The 21,043-nt window shown below is 41.0% G+C and overlaps 1 protein-coding gene across 1 annotated transcript in view; it reads left to right on the forward strand.

Annotated features, from left to right (window-relative positions):
- Positions 1-20,002, forward strand: part of LGI1 (leucine rich glioma inactivated 1) — a 40,456-nt gene extending 20,454 nt beyond the window's left edge. Inside the window, exons 5-8 of the mRNA XM_037047394.1 lie at positions 11,806-11,877; positions 14,404-14,573; positions 14,851-15,015; positions 17,574-20,002. Of these exons, the coding sequence (XP_036903289.1) occupies positions 11,806-11,877; positions 14,404-14,573; positions 14,851-15,015; positions 17,574-18,409 (1,243 nt within the window). The 3' untranslated portion in view covers positions 18,410-20,002. The remainder of the gene's footprint in view (positions 1-11,805; positions 11,878-14,403; positions 14,574-14,850; positions 15,016-17,573) is intronic.
- The last annotated feature ends 1,041 nt before the right edge of the window (positions 20,003-21,043 follow it).

The raw sequence follows: 21,043 nt of genomic DNA on the forward strand, positions 1-21,043 counted from the left end.
GCACCCTGAATTTAAGGTGCTCCCACTTGAGTAAGCAGTGAAGCCAGAAGTTTCCCAAGGTCTTTATCAAGCCAGCCCTCTTCACTGTGTCAGTTGTAGCAGGACCAGAAAAGCTTTTACTGAGCTGGCGGGATCTTTTCAGGGGATATGACTTGAGGAGCAAACATGGCTACAGAAGACAGAGAAGATCCTAAAGACAGGAGCCCTATCCTCTTAGTTTTCAAATGGGGGATACACATACACTTTACATCCAACTAGTTCCCACTGTGTCATAACATTAAAGTTGCTCCAAGGGACCTAGTTGAGCATTTATATACGGTAAATTCTTAGTCCCTAAAGAAGCAATGAACTAAAAAAAAGAAAGAAAGAAAAGAAAAGAACTTACCTCACCTTCTTATGCATCTAACTCCGTAGTAGACTTATCTTCTAAAGAGACATTTACACAGAACTTAAAAGTTACTATATGTGCCTGACTGGTGTGGCTCAGTTGAGCGTCATTGCTGGTTCAATTTCTGGTCAGGGCATATTCTTGGGTTGCAGGTTCCATCCCCAGTCAGAGCACCTGTGAGAGGCAACTGATCAATGTTACTCTCTAATACCAGTATTTTTCTCCATTTCTCCTTCCCTTCCCCTCTCTCTAAAAATAAGTAAATAAAATCTTTTTTTAAAAAGTTGCTAAAGACTCCCTACCCCTCAAGCTAGCCATCAATAGAGAGTTCGTTATATATTTTTTGCATTTTCTTTTAATTTTATAATTATATTTTATTGATTATACTATTACAGTTTTCCTGATTTTCTCCCCTTTGCTGCCCCTCCACCCAGCATTCCCTACTCCCTCACGCAATACCCCCACAATTGCTCGTTTCTATGGGTCATGCCTATTAGTTCTCTGGCTACTCCATTTCCTATAGTGTACTTTGCATTCCCATGGCTATTTGTCAACTACTCATTTGTACTTATTAATCTCCTCACCACTGCACCCATTCTCCCATACCTCCCTCCCATCTCACAAGCATAAAAATACTCTCTGTATCTATGATTCTGTCTCTGTTCTTTTTTGGGTAGTTTTTTAGATTCAATTGTTGATAGATATATGTTTTTGCCACTTTATTATTCATATTTTTTATCATCTTTTTCTCAAATAAGACCCGTTAACATTTCACATAATAATAGTTTGGTGATGATGAACTCCTTTAGTTTTTTCTTATCTGTGAAGCTCTTCTTTATCTACCCTACAATTCTAAATGGTATCTTTGCTGTGTAGAGAAATCTTGGCTGTAGGTCCCTGCTTGTTATGACTTCGAATATTTCTTCCTAATCCCTTCTGGCCTGCAAAGTTCCTTTTGAGAAATCAGCTGACAGTCTTATGGGAACTCCCTTGTAAGTAAGTAACTCATTTTCTCTTGTTGCTTTTAAGATTCTTTGTTGTTAATCTTTAGCATTTTAATTATGATGTGTCTTGGGGTGGGCCTCTTTGGGTCCATCTTGTTTGGGACTCTTTGTGTTTCCTGGACTTGCATGTCTATTTCCTTCGCCAAATTAGGAAAGTTTTCTTTCACTACTTTTTAAAATAGATTTCCAATTCTTTGCTCTTTCTCTTCTTCTTGTGGAACCCCTATGATGTGAATGTTGGGCCTCTTGAAGTTGTCCCAGAGACTGCTTATACTATCTTCACTTTTTAAAATTCTTTTTCTTCTTGTTGTTTTGATTGGTTGTTTTTTGCTTCCTTATGTCCCATGTCATTGATTGTATTCTTGGATTCATCCACTCTATTGTTGTTTCCCTGTAAATTGTTCTTTATTTCAATTAATGTATTCTTCATTTCTGACTGGATCTTTTTTATGCTGTTGAGGTCCTCACTAAGTTCCCCGAGCATCCTTCCAACCAGTGTTTTGAACTCTGCATCTGAAACATTGCTTATCTCCATTTCAATTAGCTCTTTTTTTTTTTTTTTGAGTTTTGACCTGTACTCTGATTTGGGCCATGTTTCTTTGGCTGCTCATTTTGGCAGCTTTCCTGTGTTCGTTTCTATGTATTAGGTAGAGCTGCTTTGACACCATGTCTTGATAGTGTGTCCTAATGTAGTTAGTGTCCTGTAGGGTACAGTGCACTGCTATGACTCCCTGTCTTGGTAGTGTGGCCTGATGTATTAGGTATCCTGTAGGACCAGAGGCACAGCCTCCCCTATCACCCAAGCTGGGTACTCATGGTGTGCCCTTATGTGGGCTGAGTAAACTCTCCTCTTGTAGTTGAGCTTTGGTTGCTGTTGGCAGTCAGCTGTAAGGACTGGCCGTTACCATTTAACACCGACCTCCATCCTCTGTGGAAGATGATCTGTGCAGGAGCAGGGTGGTGGTGCTCCAATATGGTCTGCAGTTGTCTGGCGGGTATGCAGGCTCTGTGATTTCTCAGGTGGTGCATACCAGCATGAGTCCCCACCTGTGTTCTGATTGGGGCCACCCTGTATGAGCTATAGAGCAATCTGAGATGGCTGCTACTTGTGCTGGACTTGGAGATTCCCAGGCAAAGCCAAGCTGTGAATCTGGGCTGGCTGCTGCTAGTGCCAGACCTGAGGCTCACTGAGGCCAGCTGTTGCTTGTTTGAGAGGATATAGGAAGTTGTGAAGCATGAGCCAAGACCATCCAATCATATAGAAAAGCAGCTTGGGTGGGTCCATAAGTTGGGAGTCCCTGGGAATCTCTAAGGTGGGTCCAACAGTGCTTGCCAGATGGATGAAGTCTCAGATATGTTACCAGCTTGCCAGCTGTGTGGAGGTAGGGCTTAGTGAAGGGACAGTGGCCTCTGCTCACCTTGATGCCGGACAGTTTAGTTTTGCCCTGGATAACACTGGTGCCTTTCAAGCTACTACCCTGGACCTGGAGCTTAGAGGGAGTGAGTTTGAGTAGATGAGTTCACCTACTCAGGTGGGTTCTTTAAGAGGAACTGCTTGGGGCTTCAGCAGTTTCTTCCACTGACTTAATTCTTGCTGGCTCTTGCAGCCAGAAGTTGGGAGACTTATCTTCCTGGCACTGGAACCCTGAGCTGAGCCTGGTACTCCTCGCTCCCGAGATATCCCTCTGAAACTTTTATCCACACACGGGTGTTCAACAAGCCCATCCCACATCTGCACCCCTCCTGCCAGTCTGGATGGACGTGGTTTCCTTAATTCCGTAGTTGTCAGACTTCCATTCAACTCAATTTCTGACATTTCTGAGTGATGGTTGTTCTATATTTTAGTTTTAATTTTGATATGTTTATGCAAAGAGGTGAGCCATGTCTGCCTATGCTGTCATCTTGACCAGAAGTCTGTGTTCCTTATATTTAAATCCTTACAAAGCAGGTCAAATCCTGAGGCCTTCCCTCACTCTACTTTGAATACTGTCCTAATGCTATATACGATTAGTTTAAATATTTGATTTATTTGTGTATTTCGGCATGGTAGGACTTTTTCTAATGACCATGTGAAGTCAGGGAAAACATAAATTAAAAAATGGTGGTGAGCCCTGGCTGGTGTAGCTCAGTGGATTGAGCGCGGGCCTGTGAACCAGACAATCGTGGTTCGATTCCCAGTCAGGGCACATTCCTGGGTTGCAGGCCAGTTCCCGGCAGGGGCCAGTTCCCAGCAAGGGATGCACAAGACGCAACCATACATTGATGTTTCTCTTCCTCTCTCCTTCCCTTCCCCTCTAAAGATAAATAAATAAATAAATATTTTAAAATGGTGGTGAATGATGATAAATCTCTCAATATTAATTGGTTTCTGTTAATACCTATTAGCTTTTTAGTAAGGATTCCCTTTTGTGTCCCCTAAGTGTCACCATGGCTAAGGCTCAACGGAGGCAGGATTTTTGCATGCATGTATAAAAATATTTGGGGAAAACTGTTACCAATCTATACGTGCTGCGGAGCACCTATTGGTTGCTTGGCATTGTGCAAGTACAAAACCCACAAACAGAAGTCCCCAGACTCCGGTGCCGTGTGCTCCCAGTCAGGCAGCATGTTTTCATTTCAGCCTTTACAGTGATGTGCATGTAACGAGGCAGTGCACTGTAGTGACCGAGAGGGTGATCTCTACCACCAGATTGCCTGGGTTCCAAGCCTGGCTTTACCCCTGAACCGTTATAGGACATCAGATGTCACTTAGCCTCACTGTGCCTCAGATTTCTTATGTGTAGTATTAGGGGGATAATAATCATCTGTACAAATGGGGGCTGGGGATAATAATGTACTTAGGAGTAGTTATATCCTAAGATGGCACATGAGTTAATCTTTGCAAAGTGCTTAGAGCAGAGTCTGGTAGGCAGTAAACTTACTGCCTAAACTCTATTGGTCCTCAATCAGTATTCCAAATGCTGCAGTGTATTTATGCCCTTTAAACATTTTGTATGGAATTAAAATGACTGTACTTGCAGCACCACAAATTCAGTGAGACACCAACTCAAACTGAGGATCTGCACTGCGGGGAGTCTGGGAACACTCCAGATGGCCGTGGGCAATGCTTTCTTAGCAGCAGAGCCCAGTGGAACTGAAACAAATGTGTTGTCTGAGCCAGTCTGGTCTGCCTTAGAGAGAAGACTTTCCAGTAGTTTCCACAGTCACAATCAGAGGTTTTCTCAGGTAAACCGTGAAAATACCAACCAAAGTTGGTTGTGGAAGGAAAGACTGCCGATGAGAATGCTTGAACCTTCTCAGCTCGGCTGAATGCACTAAATGTTCAGTTGAACAGTTTTGTTGGTGTTTTAAAGAACATTTTGTAGGTAAAATGAATTTTAGGACCTAGAGCAAAGTGCTTACTTGAAGGCACAGTTTAAAGAGCTAACCCATTGCTTTGGAATTATTTACCACAGTGAGGCCACGAGGAGGGAGGGCACTTTGTAAGCAGTGCCCTCAAGTGACATGAGGGTCAGTGGCCATGGTAATTCACAGGGCTCTTTACTTTCTCCCTAGCGCAGTGCCTTTGTACAAGGGGCCTAACAGAAGCGTCCTTTGCTTTTTTTCTTTGTCTAGATTGGTGCTGTTCCTCTCCTCCACTCCAGCCTGCCCCATTCATTCATTCATTCATTCATTCATTTTAAAATATCTATTCAGGGCTTGCTTTGTGCCAGACACTGGGGAGATGGTGGTAAGAAAATCATCCTGTCAGTATCACTACAGAATGTAATATTTCTCAAAAAATTAATTAAAGTTAATATTGATATAATATTTCTCAAACCTCTTACTGCCTTGTCTTCATTCCCCTCCCAATTAGTCCTACCTTCCCACACCCCTCAGATACTCCAATGCATTCCACCCACTATAAAAACCTCCTCTCCTAGTATCACTTATTATTATTAAAGATGAAGCCATATGCCTCTCACAGCAAAAAGTATCAAGATGTGATTTAAGAGCTAAAATAGAACCTGGAGATCATTCTGACCAAGTGATCATTTACTCTGTAGAAAGGGAAACAGCCAGAGCTCAAACCCAAATACCAATTCTAGTAGCTACCTCTATGTCCTTGCCTCTCTCTCCCTCATTATTCTAACTTTTCTTCCTCTTATTCCTGATAGTATTCATATTCAGTTTTAATGTCTAGCACTGATTTGACCCTTACCCAGAAAAAATCTTTTGCATAGGAAGGAGCTCTCCCACTCCAATTCGGACTTGCGCCTTGGGAGAGAGAAGGTCTAGACTTTGAGACGAGTAGGTGGGCTCTCTGGAAACGCTCGTTTTCCACATAATGTCCCCATGAGATAGGCTTTGTATTAATGATTAAAAGAAAATATGATGAAATCTTAACAGGGGTTGCCTCTGCCAGGATAACTATTGTTTCTTCCCTTTAAATATTTTTTTCTTAGGGTATACGGGGATAAATAGTAATGGAAAAAATACAATAAAAACAATGTAGAAATTTTTTTCTTATACTTGCCATATATTATTGAGGCAATAATAATAGTAGTTATTACATATGTTTTATATATGTATGCACATATATGTATATGTGGTATGTTTCTTATACATGTGTATATATATTGAATCAGTAATATATAGCCATGTTAGCTAACACCCACCCACCCCACCCCCCAACACACACATATATCAATAGATATCGATAGATATCAGTAACAGGTGGGACATTTAGGAATACAAGGCACAGCCCTGACTGGTGTGGCTTAGTGGGTTGAGTCACCAGTTCTATTACTGGTCAGGGCATATGCCAGTGCCATGGGGCACGCGAGAAGCAACCAATAAATGTTTCTCTCCGACATCAATCTTTATCGCCCTTTTCCTCCCTCCCTTCCTCTCTCTAAAAAATAAATAAAATCCTTAGAATAAATAAATAAATTCTTTTTAACAAGAATACAAGGTATAGGGTTCTTTCCACACAAAATGACTGAAAGAATAGGTGACTTCAGCCTCCTGAATTGAGCATTTAAAAATGCTTAGGTATTAAATATCCCTAGTTCTGACAACAACAAAGAAAAAGATTAATTTCATGGTCTTGATTATTTGACATAATTCTTAAAAATTCACCTGAAGATACAAAATTTTCCTGGAATTCATTTCAAAGATATGTGTATAAAAATATTAGTAGCTGCATGTGTTAATTTTCACAGTAAATGAAACTAGTATTCTTTACTCAGCTTTGCAGATGTCAAGACAGAAATCTAGAGAGGTTAAATCAAGTTGTCTAAAGACATGCTTCTTAGAGCAATGAAGCTCAAATATAATCCCTTGTCTACTTGAGAATCAACTATTTCACTGTACCAAATGATGCAAAAAAATAGGAGCTACTACCAGTTTTACAAAAGATACAGGACATATTTCAACTAGAGCTTCCACTGATGAAAAAGGAATAATAATATTACATTGTTACTCTGTGAAGAAGGGGGATGGAGGGAGGGGAAAAGGAAACTGAGGAAATTTAACAAATTTGATTTTCCATTTTGCTTTCCAGGGGCAAAACTCAATGTAGAGATGAAATCTGAATAATCAGATAACTCAAACATCGACCCCTAAAATAACACTCATCCTAACCCCAGAAATGCTTTCTCTATCTCTAGATGTTGATAACCTATTAGGCACCGGATCTCATTTTATTCACCTTTCTTCCCCCCGCTAAGTACCAAATTTAGCAAGCTTCAGGGGCATCACAGAATTTGCCTCCTTTTCTTCCAGAATCCCTAGCAGCTTTACCCTGCAGAGAATCTCTCTTAAGCCCCCAGATACCTATGATGGTTTTTGGAGGCTCCAGACTGTTCTGAAAGCTGACATTGGGCTGGCACAGGGAACCCACAGGGATGGCTTCAGGCCCGGCCTGACTGTAGCCCTAAACTTCCCCAGAGGATGTGGGTCTGAAGCCATGTGGGAATTTTGTGCGAAAGAAGGCAGCTCCATCCTGAAGCCTAGCCTATGAGAGAAGCTGACCACCAGGCACCGAAGTGCTGACTATGATAGTGATTTGTGTTCCAGCCTGGAATTTTGGAAATTTATGAATGCAGCCAAATGATTGATTCAGACTGAATTCTCACCAGACAGAACCATTGCATATACAGTGGGGTCCTTTTAAAAATTCAACTTTATTTTTTGTTTCTTCTGAATTTAAGATAATAATACATGTACAATGATAAAAACTCTCACAATCCAGGCATCTACACAGCAGAAGTGAAAGATTCCAGCTACTCCCAGATGTAAGCTCCAGGTACTTTTTATATCTCTTTCCAGACCTTTCTTTGTGCATCTATAGACATATATCCTCCTTCCCAGTGGGATTACAGTCTATATACTATTCTCCAACTTCTTTTTGCACATAGGTATCATTTCATCTCAAATCATAGAAGTCTATCCCACTTTTAAAAATCTCCTGCAATAATTTGTGTTAAGTATGAACTATCACTTATTTACACAATCCCTTATTGATGGACATGTAGGTTGTTTCCAATTTTTGCTACTATAGGCAATGTTAGATTAAATACCTTTCCCCAGTTGTATAGTGGTCCTCTAATATCTGCAATTACTCTTCCCTTGGGAATTGGTTAAAACACCTAATGGCAACAGCAAACATATGTGTGGGGGCATTTCATATTTCTTTTCTTACCTTTGCAGGCTCTGATGATCCCCTTCTATGTGTCCTACGTACCCTTCACCCCATACCTATCAACCCGAACCAGAAGGTTGCTTCACATCATGGTCCTGTTACATTTTCTTTTCCAGAATAATTCTCAGGCTCTCTCAGTATTCCTTTTCTGAGACATTCTCTGCCCCGTTCCCTGTTGCCTGCTTTCTTCTTTTCCAAATGTTAGCCAGTGTCACCGAGACCTCCAAGAGGCATAGGGAAACTATCTAAACTCCAATGCATCTGGAAGTCTCTCTCTCATTTCTGAGCCTTGCTTCCTCTTGTTTCTGCTTCTTTTACGAGTTCAAGCAGCCTTCTCATGCCTACCCCTCACCAAACCTATATAGCCCATCTTCTGGAGGAATAGTCCATTGTGGGTCAGTGTTCGATTGAATTTTGATCATGGCACAGGGAAGAAATATGATTGAGTGCAATAAATCCATCTATCATTTTCCCCTCTGGCGCGACCTCCACATCACGAGACATCCTCAAGAAGCATAACGCCTCATTTTACAGCTCATCGGGCCAGTCTGCCTTCGTCAGCCCCATCTCCAAAATCTACTGATTATAAGTCCTTCATCTTGTCATGAAAAATTACCATCTCTTTATTCCAGAAACCTGGGAGCTCCAAGTCTCTCTCTCTGACCATCTCCCCAGCTGCTTCTGTGGTTAGCCTTCATGTCGGGTATGTGAGGCTAGAGCCCTAGTCCTTTGGGCAGGAAGTGGGACTCCCAGGTTTCCCCATTGTTTAAAAGAACCACCTGGGGCAGCAATGCAAACATGGTGCCTCTTCCTATTCAACCTAGTGGCAGCAGTAATTCAGGACTTGCTGTTTCATCATTCCATGCCCACTGGCCTATGACCCAGCCTCCTACAAGCTTGTGTCCTCATTTCTGGGGAAGGATGCCCACTGAAGGGAAGTTAGCATGAGAGAACTCTAAGATACATTGTGCCAGATAAGAAATTGAGACACATACCTCGGGAGTAACTCTGGACTGGTCCAAGACACCAGGAAATCTCTTCATTCAACCACCAGGCAGTAAGATGAATTATGGCAACATCCTCTTGAATAGTCTTCTTTAGCAGCATTTTATTATTATCACCTAGGTAGACAGTCATAGCAGTTCATCTTCTCAATGCTATTCTTCAGCAATGGACAAGCAGAAGCCCTTTTCCTTCTTTTCCCCTCTTCTTCCACCCAGCTGCTTTTGAGAGCAGTCCAAAAACCAGAGTCTGTCCTGAGTTATCTCATTTACTTTTTCTGACAACCTTATGACATGAACTATTATTCCTCCACTTAAAAAAGAAAAAAAAGTCTCAGAGAAGATGCATGACTAAAATCCTACAACCAGTAAATAGTGGCCTCAGAATTCAAAGGTCAGAATGACTCCAAATCTGTGTCCTTCTTCACAAAATAGACTGCGACAGGAACATTCCCATTCACTTCCCATTCTTACGTGCCAGGGTTCATTGAGAAGTTTTCCAATCTAGTAATTTCCAAAACTCAGGAAAACATAATGAACTAAAAAATAGGTTTTAAAAGTCTTGAATGTTTATACTTGAGAAAGCTCATATTAATTAGAGGAGGTAGAGGACACAGAAGATTTTTGATACTATTTTAAAAGGAATTTGAATTTTCAAGGGTTTTGGAGGCCGACACACAGGCTTTTTTGTTTTAGGTTTTAAATTTTTTATTGTGGAAAAAAAACATCCCTAAAGGAATATAAAACATGAATATGTACAATGCTGGTTAAAAAAACAGAAAATTACCAGCACCTAGAACACTTCCCCATCAGATAGCACCTGCTCTTTGTTATGTACACATTTCTGCAGTATGGACATATTTCCTTTTCCTTGATACTGTCAGGACTATTTCCTACTCTTTGACCTTAATTAGAGTCATTCTAGTGACTCATGGAAGACCAACTAGGAGAAAGTGGAAACATTTCCTGTAGTAATAGGGCAAGGATGTGAAGAAAGGGAAAGGAGATGACTAAAGAGGATGGATAGATATTTGTGAGAGAGCTGTTTTCTGAGGTGAAATGAATGTAATGAAACGGGGGGGAAATGTAGAAAAAGGGGGCATGTACTTTGGAAGGAAGAAAGGATGTGCTGGTGAAGGGATAGATTGGACAGGCCCCCCCACCCCAAACTCTGGAGCTATTGCTCCATCAGTTGGAGGTTAAGCTGTTCTTTGGAGCAAGTGAGGAAGGAGGGAAAAGAAGAGCAACAGGGGTGTGAGGGTGTTACAGAACAGGGCCAAGGGGTGGGGGTACAATATACCATCACCGAAAGGATCCCCTAGGTTTGCTATGCCCACCGCCAGAGGAAAGACGTCTCTCAATGCCAGAGATTTGTGAGAAGGAGTGGAATTGTTTACTTAAGGCTATACAGACTTAAAGTAGTGACCTAATGTCTTCATTAAAATATTAAAGTCCTTTAAGATACCCACAGATGCACACAGTCCTTCCTTCTCCCTCTGCCCTAATCTGGGGTACCCTATCTCAGGAAAAGAAGTCCATGACTTGGGCTCCTGGCACCATCAGCTGTGTTGCTCGCCAGGATTTCCAGTTAATCCAAAGTCATGTGGCATCTTTTCGTGGCCCACCAGCAAGGGCCCTTTCACCCCTTTTCTTCCAGGCAAAGTCTCTCCTGCTTCCCAAGTCACGTGGCAAAAGGGAGCACCCCAAAGCCACGTGGTCCTCACTCTCGCCAAAGCTGCAGGGGTTCTCTCCTACCAAAGCTTCAGGGGTGCCCACTTTGCCAAAACCTCGTGGTTCTCTCTCAATGGCAGCTGTGTCTCGGTTTAAATCCCCAAGCCAATCTTCCTCTGCACCCCTATTTCCAACTCCTCCTACAATCAGTTACACGTGCCAGCATTCCTGTATTGTTCCAAGGTTGCTGGGCTGCCATTACGAGCCTGGGCAGGTATGGCCCCACGTCATGGAGCCAATCTCCTCCAAGCTCCTATGCAGGCACTGTACCCAGGGGGAGCTGCCCCCCAGTTACATCTTGGGTGGAAGTCACTTCCATCTCCCTGGCAGAAGGCATGGCCACAGCTATTTAACATATCTATGCAACCACTTAAAAGTTATAGGTATGTTAAATGACCATACCAGAGGTTAGCTGCAAATCTGTTGCTGTACAATGAAGCTCTAAATGTTCCTGCTCCATGTGTCCCTTCCCCCTACTCACACCTGGGGAGGGGAAGGAGTGAGGACATCGTATATATCTTTCTAATATTTCTTGGACACCTTGAATTCTGCACCCCATTCCAAATCCCTATTTGGGGCCCCCGGCTGGGCTGCACACTGTTACAGGGGAGAGGGCATTTGGAGATGGACACTGTCACCCATTTAGTCACCCTCTGGGAGACATCTCTTAGGGTGAACATGTGTGAGTGTGAACAACTCCTCTGTTGTAAATGGAAAGATCAATTTCCAGGTACCATTTTGTTGCTGGTATTTTCTGCAGGGTAGGTAGGTTGTTTTAACCATGGTACCTGAAGTACTCCTGAATGTTGAAGCAAGGAGGCCAGGAACTGAAAATGCAGTCGCTGGAATCTGATTAGTACCTTAGCAGAAGACAAGTACTGCAAACGATTTAGTATAGTCTGGGAAAAACAAAAGGGACTCATAACTAAGCTTTGTTATAAATTTTGTTATTTAGATTGTGACTACAGTTCACATCACTCTTTTTTTCTTCCCCAGGAGCCTTGCAAACAACAATCTCCAGACGCTCCCAAAAGATATTTTCAAAGGCCTGGATTCTTTAACAAATGTGTAAGAAGATCTACAAAACCACTGATTGATTATTTCATTTGTTTGCAATAGTTAACAAAAAAGCCTATTATTCATAATTAGAATTTTTAATTGGCTTTAAAATTAAATTAGAATTTAAGATTTTAAGTTGGCTTGAATTTTAAATATAGTGGGGTTAATGTTTCTCTTCATGGTATTTACCACTGGAAATTTTGAAAATATATTGCCTAGGCAGTCCTTTGACAAAGTGTGTGTCTGCATGGGAGGGGGTGATGATGAGGAACTTTCAGGGGGTGGGAAGAGGAGGCCCAGATAGAAATCTGGGGATGCCTTTTTTCCCATGAGGTCCAGAAAATAGGACTACAAAGGAACAATATAAAGGCGTCTGGGAAACTGACAGAGTAAAGACGAAAGGTTACACCCATGGGTTGGTCAGTCAACAGAGGAATGGAGCAGGAAGTGGGGGAAGGGAGAAAAGTTTGTCTTTTCTCTCTGTTGCACTCAACAACAACTCTAGGCTTAATCCCCAGGAATTTGGCTTAAGCCCCAGGAAAGGAATGAACTTAATTATTTTTGACCCCTTTTCAAACAAAAGAGCTTTCAAACTTTGACTTTAAGCCTCAGAGTGAAAGATCTTTGTAAGGAATTTGTATATTCTGCTGCAAGCAAAGCAAGTAATATATGCCTAACCCTCTCAAAAGCAATTTAGCTTCATTAAGTGCTTTCCAGAACATCAGAAAGGTATTTAAATGCCATAAGGTATTTAAGGAACAAATGAAAGGATATATGAAATAAAAGATTTCTTATTATCAGGTACTTTGCTGTAGACTATTCAAAACAACTTTTCTCCAATAACAAAAAAATCTAAGTCAAGTATTTTCTCCTAAACCCAGTATTTAACTTCAAATCAGTAAGCTAATGAAAAACTTTCTTTGTTCCTTGTAGTATTCCCCCAGCCCCTCCTCCATGCCTCTTACCCCAACTCCTGAATGCCAGGATCAGGACACTTGTAAGAAAGTCTCCAACAGACCACAGTTACCTACTCTGGTTTACAATAGCCCCGAAAAGTTGATTTATTATTCTGGGTCAGAATATTCTTGGGACATGAGGTCAGTACTGGGACTGTCTTAGAAGTTAGATGACACTCCATGGCTGACTTGTAGATACAGTTTATTTGGGAACCCTTTGACATATCCTGTGTCAGCCTGTACCTCACACTAACAAAAAATAAGATAAACCCACTTGAAATTTTCTGTGTCTCCAGGGAACCCCATAATGGGTTTGGTCTCTTGGGCCTACTTTGATGTGCTCAAATCAAGAACTATCTAAGAAGTACAAGAATCTATGCCAACTTGCCTTTTAGAGGATTTCTTGGTTTTCTTGACTATGTCTCCTAAAAAAAATTAAAAACTTTAACATTTAAAAATTATTTTTGTGCTATATGAAAAGTAGGCAGTAGCTGTCTTAGGAATTCTGTGATGAAGAAGGGTTTTAGGAAGGAGATGGAATTTATGAACGAAAGCAATGCATATAAACAGAATTTGGTGAGTTGAGATAGTATGTGGAAATTTAAACTCTCTAAGCTGTATAGTTTATTATGAACATGAGCTATTGCATGTCTGCGTTAACTCTGCTGTGTCAAAGTCATTTCCTATTGAAACTGAATTTGTAGACCATAAAACAAGGTCAGGATTAATTATGTCTGTGAGGAAGAAGAAAAGCAAATAGCTCACTTGATTTAATTAAATATAACACAGTAATCACTACCTGCTCTCCTCTAGACCTGTGCTGTCCAGTATGGTGGCCATACCGCACATGTGGTCACTGAGCACTGGAAATGTGTTCCTAGTGTAAACTGACTTGTACATCTTTGTTAATTTTTTAAAAATTAAGTAAAAAACTAAATTTAAATTTAAAAACTAGTTCTCGGTTCAGTTATTGGAAAAGTTTTAAGTCTGTTTGCAACAACTTGGGTATATGAATCAATTTCTTTTATTAGGAAATAATATTAAATCTAAGAACAGATCAGGTATTTCTAATAAAAATTTAGCATCCAAAATGAGATATGCCATAATTATAATATCTACGTTTGACTTTAAAGACTTAATATAAAAATGTAAAATATTTTATTAATAATTTTTATGACTACGCATTAAAATGATAATATTTTGTGTCTTGTGCTAAATAAAATATACAATTAAAATTAATTTCACCAGTCTCTTTTTACTTTTTTAATGTGCTTGTAGAAAATTTTAAATTGCATATGTGGTTCACATTATATTTCTATGGATGGCACAGCTCTAGACCCAGCTACCTTTACACCCAAGAGGGAGTAAATTATGAGGTTCCTCTGACTGGGGTGGCCTGCAAGGGCACTGTGGTAACTCTCTGAGTCCAGAATGAATCACTCAGGTTCGAGGTAGATTATGGGGCATTTCGCGCATAATGATTATGCATCATTATGGACATGTTAATTGTTGAAATAGAAGACATACTTGTGAAGGTAAGATCCTCACAGTGCAAAAGAAGCTGAAGTTTGTCTTTCAGGGACCTGAGAGGGAATTCATTTAATTGTGACTGTAAACTGAAGTGGCTGGTGGAGTGGCTAGGCCATACCAACGCAACAGTTGAAGACATCTACTGCGAAGGCCCCCCAGAGTACAAGAAGCGCAAAATCAATAGTCTCTCCTCCAAGGACTTTGATTGTATCATTACAGGTAATATATTCCCATTCATTCCACTTCCTAAAATTAAAAGAAGGCCTCCATTTTTCGCATGTGCAGGAACTGATATTTTTATATCTTAAAAAACCAACTAAGCAATTTAATTTTTAAAGTATTATGAACCATTAAAACTTCGTGTGTTTAAAAGCAAAGTAAAATTGCCATTTTACTATTTTTCTAAAATAAATGCATTTGTTATAGGTGTTTGAGATGTAGCCAAGACACTAGGCATTAGCACACAGTTACTCATCATCGCTTCTTATTTTTGCAGAATTTGCAAAGTCTCAAGACCTGCCTTATCAATCACTGTCTATAGATACTTTTTCTTATATGAACGATGAGTATGTAGTCATTGCTCAGCCTTTTACTGGAAAATGCATTTTCCTTGAATGGGACCACGTAGAAAAGACCTTCCGGAATTATGACAACATTACAGGTATGAGAAACCTAATCGTATTTTGAGTGAAAAGTTACGCTGCTTTGGCCGAGGGCAAAAGGAAAAGATGCCTGATATTAGGCAGGCTTAGAGACATTTGAATACCAACTCTATCATTTACTAAGTGACTCAGAAATGTTTCCTAAACCTTAATTTCCTTACTTGTAAAATTGGAATAATAATACCTAACTCATAGGGTTGTTAAAGATAATGCAATCATATGTTCAAGAAATTTAGCATAGGATCTAGTTTAGTAAATATGCAATAAAAGATGGATGATTTTTTTTCCTCAAAGAAAAAGTGTTGGATTAGGATTCATGAGTTCAAATCCATGTTCTGCCACAAACTGACTTTGTAAGCCACTCACTCTCACTAGGTCCTTCTTTTTCCTAACTTTAAAATAGGGAGGCTAGCCCTGGCTGGTGTAGCTCAATGGATTGAGTGAGGGCCTGTGAAGCAAGAAAGAGGTTGCTGGTTCGATTCCCAGTCAGGGCATATGCCTGGGTTGTAGGCCAGGTCCCCAGTGGGGGACACATGAGAGGCAGCCACACATTGATGTTTCTCTCCCTCTCTTTCTCCTTCCTGTCCCCTCGCTCTAAAAATAAATAAATAAAATACTTTAAAAAATAAGTAAATAAATAAGGAGGTTATTTTAGATCAATGAGTCTCAAACTTTGTTGCACAAACATTACTTCTGCAAAATGTTGATATATGCTTAGATAAAAAGGTTTTGTAGTCCAGTAAGTCTGTGAATCATATCTCCCTCTTGGAGATTCATAGTAATACACATTAGAGGCTCTGAGAAGTCCTGCAGTAAAAAAAAACACATCTCTTTCTAGTATTTTTTGCATTTAATTTGACCATGGAAATCTATTTTTTCCATGAAAACTTTTACTCAGGTGATTTTTGGGGGTTTTCCTCATTTCAACAACTTGAAATTTTTACAGTCATAAATGAGAAGATGGGGCGTTCCCTGAAATGTTTACACCAGCTTTAGTTTCTAATACCTTTAAACTTGCTCTGAAAAGCTCATAGACAAGACTGAGAGGGTCATAATCAGATTTTGTTGGTGGTCATCCAGCCCCATTGCTCAAAGGATCAATACAAGTCTGGGGCTTGCTTGAGACTGAGGTGGGCAGATGAAGGACTCCCCTTCCAACTGAAACCCTTCTAGAACCCTACTTCTTTCTCAAGGAAGGAGACTCTGCTTCCCTTTCTCCCTCTGCCCCCTTGGTTTTCCAATGGATTAGAACAGAGCTTTGTGTAGTCTAAACCAGGTTCTTCTTACCTGTTACAGTCCATCAATTACTTGGAATGAATCTTCAGATGAGCACTTGAAAGAGAAATTAATCATATATTTGCAGATTTCAGAATGCATCATCTAGTATAAAATGACAAATATGTGTCACATATGGGATCACCATCCCTTTCCTCACCCCCAGACAGACACTTAATCTACCATGGTGCTCTTTCTTGCAGAGTGCAGACATGGCCACAGAATCCTTCTCAACATAGTTCTCTGGGCAGTTACTATTATCAATCAGGCAATCAATATGGGTACCTAGCTAAAATCTAGTGGCCATCCCTGATTGAGTTCCCATGCTCTTTGAACAGAAAACCGAATCCTGGAAAACTTAAGTAATTTTCCAGAGGTTGTACAATCAGTTGAGTCCTGAAATGGTCACAAATAGAATAATATTTGCCTATGAATGGAGCCAATTAGGAGAGAGCATTGATGCAGCACTTACTGCCTCAGAGGCCCCTAAGCCTGCTGTGGCCTAGAGCCTAGATTTGCCCTGTCCCTCTTTGGATTTCCTAGAGCCAAGCTCCCTCTAGGAGATCAGAATCTATTAACAAATATTAAGCTCTTAGCAAAAAGATCCTGAGTTAGGCCACTGACAGACCTCATGCTGTTCTCTGAGATCTCCCAAAGTAACATTCACATGCATCATCTCTGTACCCCTCTTTCTTCTATCCTGACACCAGTGACATGAAGATTCAGAAAAATGACAAGTGGCATTACATTCCTTTCTCAGGGGAAAGTCAGGTTATTCTAGAGCAAAAAGCAGTTCACACTTAGAGCAAAGCAATTACTGGTGGAGCTGTGGGCTGCCCAGACCACCACTCAAAACTTCTAGAACCTTGTGGGATCCCAGCCCAAGATGGAAGCCCTGGAACGTCTAACTGCCAGCCCCGTAGCAAAGCTGGTAGGGCTGGGTTTGAATCCCACTCTGCCTTCTCCTAGCAGCACTGAACCTCTCCAAACTTCAGTGTGCTCATGTGCAAAAGGAATTTTTGCTTGTTGGGAAATTTTAATGAGATGATTTGGCAAAGTACATAACAGGTGTCAATAAATGGCCATTTCCACTACAATTACGAAGATTAATTCATGATGTGTTAGGGAAAGCAATGCTTGCTTTCTGCATGAAACGAGAAGAAAACTCAGACTATAGCCATGCGCCCTGAAAATCTAGAGCGGGTTGGACGTGACAGGACAATGTTTGTACTCTCCAAAAGAGGATGACCATCCAACTAATCTCTCATTTGTCTTTTCCCAGGCACGTCCACTGTAGTATGCAAGCCTATAGTCATTGAAACTCAGCTCTATGTTATTGTGGCCCAGCTGTTTGGCGGCTCTCACATCTATAAGCGAGACAGTTTTGCGAATAAATTCATAAAAATCCAGGATATCGAAATTCTCAAAATCCGAAAACCCAATGACATTGAAACGTTCAAGATCGAAAACAACTGGTACTTTGTTGTTGCTGACAGTTCAAAAGCTGGTTTCACTACCATTTACAAGTGGAATGGGAATGGATTCTACTCTCATCAGTCCTTGCACGCGTGGTACAGGGACACCGACGTGGAGTATCTAGAAATGGCCAGACCACCTCAGGCACTCAGAACGCCTCATTTAATCCTCTCCAGTAGTTCCCAGCGCCCGGTAATTTATCAGTGGAACAAAGCAACACAACTATTCATGAACCAAACTGACATCCCTAACATGGAGGATGTATATGCCGTAAAGCACTTCTCGGTGAAAGGTGAAGTGTACATTTGCTTGACAAGATTCATTGGAGACTCCAAAGTGATGAGGTGGGGAGGCTCCTCCTTTCAGGATATTCAGAGGATGCCATCACGAGGATCTATGGTGTTCCAGCCTCTTCAGATAAATAACTATCAATATGCAATTCTTGGAAGTGATTACTCTTTTACTCAAGTATATAACTGGGATGCAGAGAAAGTCAAATTTGTGAAATTTCAGGAATTAAATGTTCAGGCACCAAGATCATTCACACACGTGTCCATTAATAAACGTAATTTTCTTTTTGCTTCCAGTTTTAAGGGAAATACACAGATTTACAAACATGTCATAGTTGACTTAAGCGCATGACACACAAATTCGGTGGCTGCCACCAGAAACTTTCTATAGTACCTGGTCCGGATGAACTCAATGCATGATGACTTCTTATCACACTTGCAAAGGAATGCCTTTCAAACACTGAGACTGCTAGAACCCAGCACCACCAGTATCTCCATCCCTAACTGTCCAGTCCAGTGGCGTGGGAAGTTACCTTTTGTAAGAGAAAATTGAATTGTGTAACTGTTCTTTGCAGTGAAGATGTGTAAATAAGCAGTTAATGGTATCTGTTACTCTAAAAGAGAAATATTAATATGTACTTTTCCACTTATTTATTCATGTGTTCGGAAACAACTGCCAAATAAAATGTTTACATTTTCTTTCATATCCCAAAGGTAATTATTTATAGGAGTTTTTTCTTGGCGATAGTGTGTTGAGGAAATAGTTTTATATAATAGGGTCATATCTGAATCAAGAGTTTATGCTGTGAATAATGAGTGACGATGAAACACTGATATTGATTATCTGTAATTTATAAACAGGTGTATTAGCTGATTTTGAACATTCAAAGGTGGTTCCAAAATCTGTGGCTTTAAGGAACACTTTGAAGTAAAGTAGTGATGAAAGGAAGGCAGAGAAATTTGCTCAATACAAGATGACTAATTGGAAATAAAGAACAGTAAGGCCACTCTTTCCTGTCCAACAGCTCCAGATACAGCAATCATTCAAACAGCTTATAGGAGAGGCTAAAGTCAAGATTTTGAATTTAAAAAAAAAACCCTATTCAGGGACTTTCTGAATGCCTGACTACAGAATCATCTGACAGATGATAGAGATTGTGACTTTATAGCATTTGCCTCAAATATACCTGAAATGAAGGCCTCTTAATCTGACCAAGGATGCTTCACATCTAGAGACCCATTTCGATACGTTACTGACAGGCCCAGAGGGCCCAGGAGGCTCCTACTTGATCTTCTAAATCCCTGCTCCTGGATCACGAAGGCCACTAGACCCTAGCACAATGCCCGCGCGCTCTGGAGGCTCTCAAAAATGCTTCCAAGGGTACACATGTGTCCTGTTATAATAATAAACTTTATGAGGCTCTTTGATCTAATCAGTCATCATTTATTGAGTGCTTAATAAGAACAAGATGTTCCTATGGTGGGGGTAGAATTGAGGAAGAGTAAGGCATGGTCCTTGCCCTGTAGGGCCTTAGAAAACTCGTCGGGGGTTAGGACATAGCAGAGTAAGCAGTTAAGTGCCAGGTATCATCTGAACATTCCAATTATAGGTATCATGAGAGCATCAGAAAAGTCTTCCTGGAAGAAGTGGTCCTTGTTTGGACTTAAAGGAAGATATGATTTCAGAGGGGGTCAAGGCAGAGACACTATTTCTGGCACTTGGTCCTGTGTGCTGACTTTACAGAAGGGATTAGAGCTTCCTCCAGCCCATTGTTCCCCGGGGGCTTTGACCAAATGCCCCTGGGATGAAGGGAGGGAGGACAGCAACCCTGCCAGCACATATCTGGCAAACTTGAGGCATCAAATGTACACACAATAGTTATACAGCCTCCTGGAAGCAACACCTTGGGAAGTTATGCACAGGAACCAGACGCCTTTGCAGAATGGCACAGATATTGATGCTGACACTGGGATTTTGGTGTAGAAGAAGGCCTACCCAGTCCCGGTCCTGCACATAGGGAAGAATGGCCTTTGTATGTGTTATTTTTCAGTTCCCTTTTCTTAGAAACAGCATGTATGCTGTTGGAGAACAACTGCTTTGTAGAGACAGGGTTTAAATCCAGCCCTGCCATGTACTGGCTTTGTCTACAAACAGGTTGCTTAACTTTTCTGAGCCTCAGTTTCTTCCTCTGTAAAGGGGCGTTAATGCCTACGCCAGGGGAAGAATTAAGTGAGAGAATGTACACATGGCCAGTTGAACTTTTCAAATACGGTGCAACAATGTCTCCCATCCCACGTGTGTTACGAGAATCTTGCCCCCATCCCATCAAGAGGTAGTGCCTAATTCCCCTCTTCTTAAATCTGGATGGGCTTGTAACCAACAGAATGCGGAGGAGCGAAATGATGCAATTTGACTTTGGAGTCTGGGTTATAAAATAATAAAGCTTTTGCCTTGTGAACCTGAACTGCCACGTACAAAGTCCTAGCAGCCTGAAGCAACCATTCTGTGAGGAAGCCCAGCCTTTGGTTGACAACCTCAACTGAGATCCCAGCCAAGAGCCAGCACCAACCACCAGTCATGTGAGTGATGTCTCCACGGGATTCCAGCTCCCAGCGGTCAAGTCACCACCAGCCATCAAATCTTCCCAAGGTCCTGGACATTATGGAGCAGAGACAAGCCAACCCCATGATCCTCTGCCTAAATTCCTGACCCATAGAGCCTACATGTGTAATAAAACGGTTGTTTTAAACAGCTACGTTTTGGGGTGCTTTGTCACACTACAGATTACTGGGAATAGCGTTTGAAGTGCTTCGCACAGAACTGGCACAAATTAGCACTTAGCAAGTGTGAATGGGTTCCACACCCTTCATACTGCATGCTTTAGGGTTGTGCTCTACCTTTATTATCTTAATGAAATACACTGTCATTTTGTTTCCAAAGGCTCTCCAGTTTTCTCCAGTTTTCAATATGTTATCAGCGTTCTTA

This window comes from Sturnira hondurensis, unplaced genomic scaffold (assembly GCF_014824575.4).
Source record: "Sturnira hondurensis isolate 20B ecotype Veracruz unplaced genomic scaffold, ASM1482457v3 Scaffold0005563, whole genome shotgun sequence".
NCBI lineage: Eukaryota > Metazoa > Chordata > Mammalia > Chiroptera > Phyllostomidae > Sturnira > Sturnira hondurensis.